Source organism: Cupressus sempervirens, chromosome 5 (genome assembly GCF_028749045.1).
Source record: "Cupressus sempervirens isolate cs-2001-9-10 chromosome 5, ASM2874904v1, whole genome shotgun sequence".
In the NCBI taxonomy this organism is placed as follows: domain Eukaryota; kingdom Viridiplantae; phylum Streptophyta; class Pinopsida; order Cupressales; family Cupressaceae; genus Cupressus; species Cupressus sempervirens.
This window is the reverse complement of record NC_143122.1, coordinates 228,109,787-228,121,557: the sequence shown is the minus strand read 5'-3', so window position 1 is coordinate 228,121,557 and position 11,771 is coordinate 228,109,787. Positions and strand designations below refer to the sequence as shown.

Sequence of the window (11,771 nt, the reverse complement as noted above, 5' to 3'; positions counted from 1 at the left end):
GATATTTCAGTCCTTTCACTCGTGCTTAATTGCTGGTTTGGAGTTTCAGTTGGAGTTGCACTTTCATCATATCATCTTCAGCATTCAGTCTTCTCCATTTGATCAATCCAGGTTCTTCATTTCAATCTGTAGTTGCAACAAGTTCTCAATTGCATACAACCAGTTAGAGTTTCTTTGTAATGTGTTATGTCATAATGTTTCAGTGCTGAAAATTGACATATCATTTGTAAAAATATTTGGTTTCATTGAATGAATACATTGGCACTATTATTTTCTTATTTCAACAATATACTTTAGCCGTGTATTAAATTTAAGGTTTTGTTTAGTGGCCTATTGGTACGGGTCATTACAAATATTAGATTGCTCCATATTCCACATCAAAATAAGGTTGATATTTTGAACATTAGGCATTATATAGGTTAGATTAGACAAATGTAAGGTCATAAACCTATTCTATAGCGAGCTAAGGATGTGGTAGCTTCTTGGATAGATGACATCATCCACAAAAAAGAAAGAAAAGTGACAGAGAAGTCATAAGAATATAAGAATATAGACAAGTAGTAGGGGAGAGGATCCAGTAGTTGTGCACCCTAACTTCGTGCTTCTCAAAATCCTATGTGAAAATTTTGAATCACTCTCATTTTTTGATAGCAGCTTACTTGGCAAGTCCCCTGCTTATAACTAAAGTTTCAGAGCCACATCATCAAATATGATGCCACATCAGCATGCTTTTTGTCAAAGTGTCCAAAATAGCCCAAAAAAAAAGTGAGACCAATCATAGTGTATTGGATACCCCCATACTTGTGCAACTGACGTGGCATCACACTATTGGTTGTTTTTTGAAAAAAGGGACACTTTCCATTCACTTATGGGTAATTATCATTAACAAAAACAACTTTAAAGTCACATCCATTGGTACAATCTTGTCAAAAATGTTGGATATTAAATCAGCAAGTATGGGTATTAAGTTAACAACTACTATCACAACTATTGGAACACGCTCAACTACTGGGTCCTCTCCCCTACATTCTTTGTGACATTCACATCAATACAAGTGCAAATATTATATAACAATTCAAATACACTTATATAACAATTCAAATATTATTTTTTACACATCCTTTTTTCAGAGGAACATTAAAATATCTAAGAAAATTAGTATGAAATATTAAAGTCATATCTTAGTAGATTAGTACGAAGTGTTAAAGTACTTTGGCTTTTGATATTTGTCTTGTCAACATCAATCTTCAACAATAGAATAATTATTAAAATAGGTACAAATAAGATTTTATTACCCTTAGATATTTGTCTTTTGATATTTGTCTTGTCAAAATCAATCTTCAACAGTAGAATAATTATTAAAATAGGTACAAATAAGATTTTTTTACCCTTAATAATTTCTCTTTTTTTGGTTTCTAAATAATGTTTTAATTTTATCTTTTGATAACTTATAACCATAAGTTAGACTAATTTAATATTTATTTCCATATTTAAAATTGACCAATGAAGTTCAAGTACATTAATTATACAAATTAAAAAATCAAAATTTTGACAAATATACAAATTAAAAAATCAAAATTTTGACAAATAAACATTACAAAAATTAAAAGTAAAAATTATTTTTTGACAAATATACAAATTAAAAAATCAAAATTTTGACAAATAAACATTACAAAAATTAAAAGTAAAAATTAAAGAGAAAATACTTATATGTAGATGGTTGAAATAGAAAAGAAAATACTTTGTGAATACACTTATGGAAAAACTTCTGTTTAATTGTTTAAACAATCTTCACAATCCTAAGAAATTAACCACAATGTTATGTCAGGGGAAAAAAGGTGCATAATAAAAACATTATTTATAATTAATTTTAAATTAATAATAAATTCAACAAAATACACATAAATAAATAAAAATACAAACATCATCATTCCATTTATATAGTAAAAAGAGTTCGTGGAAAAACAAGTGCATACTAAAAAGATATTAATTATAAATAATTATACCACTAAAACAAAATACACATAAATAAATCAAAATACAAACATCATCATTCCATTCATATAGTATAAATGATAATCCTAATGTATAATCCTAATGTATGTATATTTATAAACAATTTATTACAAGTCTCCTACAATCTCGTATTCTCTCATACATATATCTGTATACCTAACCAAATTATTAAAAACTAAATATGTTAAACCAAATAACGACCACGAAATGTGGTACAGCTGACAATATAATATAGGATAAATCTTAAATATCTAGATTTTGCAATAGACAACTAAAGAATCTGTCATAAACTCAAATGCATCACCACAAAATCAAAATCGTCAATGGTGTATAAAATGTTGAAATGAAAAATAAAATAACATATATAACATATGTACTTCAAATATCCGTCTCTGCCATGTACACCACAAAAAAATTGAACGAATGTTTTAAAAAGCCAGAAGCTAAGCATCTCATCCTTATTTACTTGCAACTAATAATAACTAATACCCCTCTCACAGAGAAAAAACAACACCCAAATATAAAGAGTTTATAGAATTTGCAGACAGCCCAATTTATTCTGCCTTGAACAGAAGATCGTTATGTCCAAATTGGTTAATATATTTCCGTTGATTAGACTCCGTAGGCGCAGTTCAGTACTTTGGTACTTCTGGAACTTGTTCCTCTATCTGCACTTTAGATTTTGGCTCTGCACTCCGCAGAAAAAACACCATTAAAAAAGGCCGCAATACAAGATTGAAGATCTTTTCAAACTTTGATGTTGCTATTAATTGAAAAGTAGAACTAAGAACTTGCAAATTTCAGTCACATCAAAGACCAAACATGGGATTTTAATAGGCACCAGGAGAAGTAAGAAATGTAAAGTGCATATCAATCATAACTGAGAGGTTATAAGTTGATTAGAACTTATAATGCATCAACATTCCAAATCATACACAATGATCCATCATCAGGATGAATACTTAATCAATCAATTCCAAATCATACACAATGATCCATCAATTCCAAAGCATACACAATGATCCATCATCAGGATGAATACTTAATCAATCAAATACACAACGATCCATCATCAGGATGAATACTTAATCAATCAAATCCAAAAACTAAAATTATAGATTGTACTTTCTCATGATATATAAGGTGTATATTAATTATACAAACTGAGAAATAAAAATCCATAACCTAGATAGATTGATTATAAATTTTCATGAGTTAAGATAATGCGCCTTATTACTGTAACAGAAATGTATTTGGCATTAGTTAAGACACGTTCTTTGTTCTCTGATTTTTACTATACAATGCATTAGAACAAAACAGCTAAAGATGTTCTCTGTTTTCTGATTCTTGGTGAATCATGCAATAACATTCAGTTACAAACATTAAACAGTGCATAAGGAGAAATACAATTCATCAATTAACGTAGGTATCTTGGTTTGCAACAGATTTATTTCTTTGACTAAAGCACTCTTCATCTTGATAATGTATTGCTCAAATGTGTTCCAAACCATTTATGATAGGAAAACAGTACACAATCAATAAAAAACAGTACACAATCAAATTTATAAAGAAGAAAAATCATATTACATTCAGCTATAAACTTTAAACAGTGCATAAGGAGAGATACAATTCATCAATGAACGTAGGTAGATTATTACTAATATCAGGTTTTCGAAGTTCATTGTAGAGAGTTACCAATTCATCAATGAACGTAGGTAGATTATTAGTAATATCAGGTTTCCAAAATTCATTGTGGCTCTTCTGTTTAGTATCTTGGTCTGCAATTTTTTTTTTATTTCTTCTCCTAAAGTACTCTTCATCCTGATGACAGATTATTAAGCAAGATCCAAAACATTGATGATAAAGAACACTAGACAATCAAATTCAGAAAGAAGTAAAATCGTGTTCCCATCTATGAGATTGAAAGTTTATGGCCGTACCTGGTTTATCTGAAGCTGAATGTTGTCCGCTGTTGTCTACCTGTTTGCTCCCAAATAACGAGCCAACAACTCCAGTGACACGATCCACAATACCTTTGCCTCCAGAAGGACTGGTTGCACTACTCTGGTTATTGATTCCAGAGGCAGCCATATTTGTATCAGTTGTAGATACTTTTCCATTACCCCCATATAACCCTCCAATGGAATCCTTTAGAGATTTTGCACTGTTGCTAACTGCTCCGGTGATCACCTCAGACAAAGCCTTATCATCTTCCCCTGGAGACAATTTAGAAACTATTGAACTCTTCAAGGTCTCTTTACTTTCTTTAGCCCCCTCCATAGACTCTGTTTCTGTTGCTGTACTCCCCTTTGATTCACCTATTACATTAGGCTCCTGATTGGTTTGTCCACCATACCCTAACTTTGATGAAATGGCATCCTTGGCAGAATATATTTTACTTACATAACCTTGCCCTGCCTTTCCTTCATCTCCGTTTTTCTTATTTTCCTCCATAGACTCCGTTACTGTCCTCGGCTTTGATTCACCTATTACATTAGGCTCCTGATGATTGATTTGTCCACCATACCCTAGCTTTGATGAAATTGCATCCTTCGCAGAATATATTTTACTTGCGTAACTTTGGCTTCCTTTTCCTTCTCCACCACTTAGCTGCTGTTGGATTCTTTCATCCCCATTTTGGTTATTTTCTCCCTCCATTAGAGTGTCCTTTGCCTTGTCACCGCTGCTGGTTTCATCGAATGATAAGCCTTTTTTCAACTCGTCAGCCAATTTAGAGGCCTCTTTCACATACCCAGAGCTTGTTTCAGATGAACCGGTTTTACTTTCTTCACTATAACTAGGAGATTTCTCATCAATGTCCATTTCCTTTCCCTTCACATACCCAGAGCTTGTTTCAGATGAACCGATTTTACTTTCTTCAGTATAACTAGGAGATTTCTCATCAACGTCCATTTCCTTTCCCTGTATTTGGTCATCAAGCTTTGTTTCTCCTATTACATTAGGCTCCTGATTAGTTTGTCCACCAAACCCTAACTTCGATGAAATGGCATCCTTAGCAGAATAGACTTTACTTACATAACTTTGGCTATCTTTTCCTTCACCAATCTGCTGCTTTTGGGTTCCTCCATCCCCACTTTTCTTATTTTCACCTTCTATTATAGTGTCCTTAGTTTTATCACTGCTACTGGATTGATCAAATGAAAAGACCTTTTTGAACTCCGCAGCCAACATAGAGGCCTCGTTCACATTACCAGGGCCTGTTTCAGAGGGACCATTTTTAATCTCTTCAGTATTAGTAGGAGATTTAATATCAGATCCCATTTCCTTCCTCTCCCCAATCTCATTATCCTTATCTTGAACATGCACTGGTGAACTTTGGGACTTCTCATCCGGCTTTTCAGCCGTCTTTGCGCCTGTAAAAACCCCATATCCTTGCAATTTTTCTTTGGCAAAGCCCAATCCTTTAGATGCTCTCTCGCTCCATGATTTCCCAAGCTCTGCCTTCTCAGGATTTTCTTTGCCATCATCATTAACCTTTCCCTCGGGGCTTTGGAATTGCTCCTCCCTTGGCTTTTGAGGCGAACTTATGTCTTTGTAAACCCCAAATTCTTCAGAATTTTCCTTCCCACGATCACCTCCTTCAGATGATCTCTGATTCCATGCTTTTCCAGGTTCATTTTTAGGAGTGGTTTGAAAGTTGTCCTCCATAGATTTATCTCCTCTACCATAATCATCAACATCTGTATGTGGAATAGTTTCCCCGAATCTAGTTGACAGGGGCTTTTCTTCTTCACCTTGTTCATGAATTTCATGGATTTTCCCAAGGCCCAAGCTTGATTTGGTAGCTTCAGAGTTAAACCCTCCTGTTTGAAAGTTGTCCTCGGCAGATTTAAATTCTCCTCTACCATCATCATCAATGTCTTTAACTGGAACAGATTCCCCAAATCTAGTTGTTCCTATGGGCTTTTCTTCTTGACGTTGTTCCTGAATTTGATGAATATTTCCAAGGCCTAGGCTTGGTTCAGGAGCTTCAGCGTTTATCCCTCCTCTCTGCAAACATAGACATTAATCTTATCTTTACTTGTTGAAGAAGGATTACATGAATAAAAATTCAAATCACTTCAAAATAGAGTTAGTTATAAAAATGTCAATCAGTTGGTTTAAAAAGAGAAATCTTCACTTGGTTCACCTTTAGGTTAAGAGTTTCCTCTGTACGCACCTCTTCTTTGTTACTAGATATGTCCGGGAATTTTTCTGCTATAATGTGTTGCTCACTTGATTTGCTATCGTCCCAAAGAACTGGCCGCGTCCCAAATGAATCTAATCCGGACAAAGTCTTTTCCACGTGATCTGAAAGAAAGAAAAATTCGAAAAATGCCATTAAACCTCTATTTCTAATTAGGAACATGCTCTTCGTAACCATATCTATACATAGCTTTATATATATTATATATTTTGTCTTTTAGTTTTAACTGTGAGATCATTATCGATATTTCAGATTGTATTTCAAGATCCATCATCATGATGAAACTGATAGAGAAGATCATACTTAATAATTTCCCCCCCATAATAAATCATGAAGAATGATCTAAATCATTATTTAATCATTGCAATTATTTTGAAAACCTATCTCATACTTCATTGTATGTTAAGCTTACAAGCAAGATTCAGAAGCATACAAATTCAAGTACTTTTCTTACACTTCACTGCATTTGATTTCTAATTGATAATTGAAATCTAAATTTCCTAATTTTCTAGTTTTCTCTAAAAAATAAAACATGAAGTATGATCCAAAACTTTTTTAAATCATTGCAGTTACATTGAGAAGCTATCTCATACTTCATTATATGTTAAGCTTACAAGCACGATTCAGAGACATACAAATTTAAGTACTTTTGCTCTACTTCACTGCATTTTATTTCGAATTGGTAATTGAAATCTAAACTTCCTAATTTTTCTAACAAATGGATTTTCTCTATACTTACTATAAATTGCATTTCTGATGCTTCTTTATTCGAATAACAAATATGATATTAATACTCTCTCCAATCAAAGAAACAGATTGATATGCTTGTGTCATCCTGGTCTAGATAAATAGATAATTCAAATTGAATAGAGAAGAAAATTGTTTACACAGTTTTTCCAAAACTATCTGTTCCCTAAAAGTAAACCTTAAAAGTCAGTTAAGATATTTACCTGTTTTGTCTTCAGCTTGATGATGTTCCTCCACATCTTCTTCTCCCTCCTCTTCTTCACTGGTTGCTTCTTGACTATATTGTGGACTTTCGCTATGGTTTTCTTCATGACTTCCTCCATGATTAGGTGTCATTTTCTTCTTGACCTTGGTTTTCAATGTTTTAGCCTTGTCCTTCATTTTGTTGAGCATGGACCTTTTGCCATGTCCATGCCCTTCATCAACATGTTCATCACTCTCCCCAGCTGATGGAGTTCTCCACTGCCCCTCCATTTCCTCTTCTCCAATCACAGAAATAAATAATTTTTAGTATCAATATACAATCTGAACCTTTAATCCAAACGGAGTACTAAGCATATCATTCAAATCAAATGGCAGCAACAAGAATAGGAGTGTGCAAGGGTATAATAAATATACCCACTTTTCATCATCTCATGAGTCATTATACTCAACAAAAGACGCTAAAGTAAATTTTCAATTTCATGGAATTGCTATTCAAATAGAAATAGGAATTATTAAGTTCTCTTTATGAAATTGTAGTTTAGCGTGTAAAAAAAATGTAATAGCTTATTAGAAATTGTTAAAACTTTTCATAGACCTATTGTAATTCAAAACTTAGGATCTCACTTTACTATTAGGATGCTCTACCTGTTTGATGACTGATCAATTTTAGATTTGAATGTGGTTCATTAAGCACCCTGAACTACACTACAAGTGCTTGAACTCGTGGCTCACCTATATTTTACATGTGATTTATTAGATAACCCATTGACTGACTAGAGATATCAGAGATTGTAATTTGACCTTTGATTCATTCCATCACCACCTTCAGTGATATTGGATAATTTTAATTTGGCTTTAGATTCCAATGTGGCACATTCAAAAACCCCTTGCACCACATTATTACTTTGTAAGAACCCCTTAACCCACATTATAGACGACTGGAGATCCTAATTTACCTTTGATTTGAGTGTGGCTCATTTGAAAACTCCTTGAATTCCACTACAGCTGTTTGATGTATTCACTTCTATGACTTCTCCTTTCCTTTGATACCGTGCATGGAAAGAAGTAGAACCTAAAGACCTTTATAACCAAACTACCATGTTAAACTCTTCACAATACTATGTTAAACTTTTCATGAATCAATTACAAGTAAAACCTAAAGACCTGTATCACCTAGCTATATTAAAGTTTTCACGAATCAATTAGGAGTTAATCTATGATCTCTATCACCACACTATCAACCATCTTGCTAATCCCTGCTAATCCCACACTCTAAAATGCCTTGACATATACTTTTCATTCAAACAATTGATAGGCGATTTTCATTGAACAAGAGCACCATAAAATCAGCAAGTAAACATTAAAACCTTAAAACACAATGCAGGAGGGGGTTTCCGCTAAAAAGCTGGCCTACACATAATCCTAAAAACCTCGTTATTGAAGGGTTACGACTAAGCAAAGGCTGCAAATTCAAGCAGATCGTCCTGCCCAAAAAGCAACCCAAAAGTATGGTTCTCAGGATCCATGAAATGACAATATTTTGATGCCTAAATTCAACATACAAATATCAAAACAAGACTCCATTTAAACACATTGCAAGACCAAAATTAAGACATTAATGATGAAAATGGGTGACATACATTAAAAAGGGCAGTTTAAGAACATCTTATACTCGTAAAACAAACAGAAAAAGATGTTTTAAAAACATACCAGGAATGACCTTGAACTGATCTGCCGACTGCTCATCCAGTCCACGTTGAGGCTGAGCCTGCTCCATAGTACAAAAAACCCAAAAAGCAGAGGCAAATAAAAGACAAGATTTCCTTTCCCAAAATGGAAATGTGTCAGGAAACAAGAAAACTCAGAGATTGGTATTTTCTCGCAATTATACTCAGCAAGCTGCTTATTAGAAATTTGCTTGGAATGTAGATCGAAATGGCTCGGAAAGGCAGAGATATAATGGAGATTTTCAACTTGCTCTCAAATATCTGAAACGCCACGTGGCGGCAGATGAGTCGGCGGGGGAGGCCAAGCGTTGTAGGGCATTACACGTATGATGCTGCGTTGCTAAGATCATGACACGTGGATGTGGATGACAGCAAACTATTTGTACTGTAAATTGATCGTGTGTGGTGTAACGTTTGAGCGTGCCACGCGTAAAGGAGGGGATTTAAATGTTTCAAACCGTTATAATGAGAATGGATGTCATGAAAACGTAAGGAGCCCAATCACTTGGTCAGATTTCTCCCGCTTTTCGCTGTTCATCGAGATCTCCTGGTCATCACCTTTTGCATGTCGGTTGGCTGATATGGATAAAGAAGAATCCAGTGTATTTTTTAATGTATTCATGTGAATTATATTTGTGCCGACACACTTCTCACTTTCATGTACTTATATTTTAAAATTTAAGATATTTATATAAAATAAGTTGAGAGATATCAAAATTTAAGATATTTAATAGTGATGACTATCAAATTTATATAAAAATAAGTGGATAAATATCTAACATTTGAGAATATGAATAATTTTGACCACCTTTATTATATAAGCTACTTTACATTGTTATAATAGATATAAATTTAATCAATAATTTAATAGTAATTATAATATATTCTATAAATTAAATTCTAGGCAAAAATACAATTTATAAAGATTGAATTGAAAATATTTGTCAAATAATAATTTGAATATAATTTGACTAGGTTAATTATTTGTGCTTTTTTTCAAAAAAAGGGTGAACCATTTATTCAAGAGTGGTAGCTCCTGAGCACAATTTATAATATATTATCAAAATTGATTATTGTCATAGATACAATATTTTAAAAATTTGCAAAATAATTTCAAATAATATTTTTTTATCCAAGAATGTATTGGTAATAACTCTTTGTACTCATTGTTATCAAGAATTGTGCAAAAATTAATTGTTCGTTAGGACAACATGAATGGTGATGTGAGCTAATGTATTGTGAATGTGATAAAGTACATAACTTAAGAGTAGCAAGCAACTTTCTCTGGTAGGCCCCTATGATAACTAATATGTCGCTGTCCCTTAAGAAATCTCATGAACTTCGTACTAAGCTCAGAGAGAGTCTGCCTCCTAATGTTTACCAATGGTCTAATAATCTTCCAAATACATTCAACAAGGTAAAGATCTTGAATCTATGTGTAGACACCCAAAAATTGGCAAAAACCTAAAACAACACAAATTTCAATCAAATGACGCAAAAATTAAGAATAAAATCAGAAGAAAACAACAGACTTTAAATCATCTATCAAATAAAAAATGACCTAAATCAACTTTAAAAAGAGGGAAAAAAATTCACAAAATCATAAAATGAAATAAAAAAAGAAAAAAAAGAGAAAAGAAAAAAGTTGAAAATAGATGAAACATTTATTAAATCAATAAAAGCCATTTATCCTGACAAAAGTGAAAATCCTACTTTTTACATTTAAAAGAATTGAAAAATTGATGAAGGGCCACACCACTCTAACAACTCACAACCAAGAATGCAACAATATAGAGACCAAAAAAATGCTTCACAAATAATTTTATTATACTTGAAAAATTCTTACAACACCCACAAGATGATATGACTTCTTCAACATAAGAGAAATCCAAAATAAGAGTCTTCACACCAAGAGCTTCACCAATAACTTCTACCAACTTTCTACAATATTCATAACTTTCTAGAATTCTACCCACACACCTTGATAAATGGAATGACAACCATTTATTTATTTATTTATTTTCTATTATGCCACCTATGCACCTCGAAAATAGAAATCACTTTTTCCCTTTTTCCTTGTTTTCTATTTTTAATTATTTTCTTCCTATTTTCGTCACTTTCTCTCTCCTCCACAATTTTTTATTTTTTTAATTTTTAATTTTAAATTTTACATTCAACATGTCTCCCCTTTATTTAAGATGCTCCTGCATCAGATTCCCCAGGTCTGAAAAGATGTTCTAATAGCTGGAAGAACATCTTTCGGGATTCAACACATAAATTCCAAACTGGTTCTTCACATATATGTCCTCCAAATCTTCAACTTGCACACTCTTTCCCTTGTTTTTCTTCTTCTCCTTTACATCCACCACAGGTGTTCCATAGGTCTGCTTCCCATGCTGATTTTCAATCTTCTCAAAATCTGCCAACTCAACTCGACTGCCAACACTCAGGTTTCTCCTACCAAGCGCTTCATTCTGCAAAGGAATCAAGGAAAACTTTCTACCACCTTTCTCAATAGTAAATACATTCCTAACACAATCATGCATAGCCCTACAATCATACTGCCAAGGTCTACCAAGTAACACATGACAACTGTTCATATCCACAATATCACACAATACTTGATCCTTATACCACCCAATCTGAAAATCAACAAGGCATTGCTCCCTCACTTCCAAAGCATGCTCACCTTGCAACCAGCCAATTCTATAAGGACAAGGATGTCTCAATCTCTCCAAACCAAGTTTTTGAACCATCTCCTCAGCAACAAGGTTATCAGTACTACCACCATCTATAATTACCTTGCAAACTTTCCCACCAGACTTATAACAAGTTTTGAACAAACTAGTCCTCTGACAAGAATCCAATGT

General features: G+C 33.2%; 1 protein-coding gene across 4 annotated transcripts; it reads right to left on the bottom strand.

The window, feature by feature from the left end:
- Nucleotides 1-2,354: 2,354 nt before the first annotated feature.
- On the bottom strand, nucleotides 2,355-9,101 carry LOC149555273 (uncharacterized). Of its 4 annotated transcripts, none has more exons than XM_089829379.1 (5): nucleotides 8,885-9,101; nucleotides 7,174-7,452; nucleotides 6,167-6,327; nucleotides 3,957-6,027; nucleotides 2,355-2,704 (listed from the first exon to the last, which is right to left on the bottom strand). In XM_089829379.1, exons 1-5 carry the CDS (start codon nucleotides 8,949-8,951, stop codon nucleotides 2,649-2,651), a joined length of 2,634 nt encoding a protein of 877 aa, XP_089685505.1. In that variant the 5' UTR covers nucleotides 8,952-9,101; the 3' UTR covers nucleotides 2,355-2,648. The 4 variants fall into 4 exon arrangements, with proteins under 4 accessions (XP_089685505.1, XP_089685507.1, XP_089685506.1 ...); XM_089829381.1 differs by having other exon boundaries at nucleotides 6,197-6,327; XM_089829380.1 differs by having other exon boundaries at nucleotides 7,174-7,449.
- Nucleotides 9,102-11,771: the final 2,670 nt, after the last annotated feature.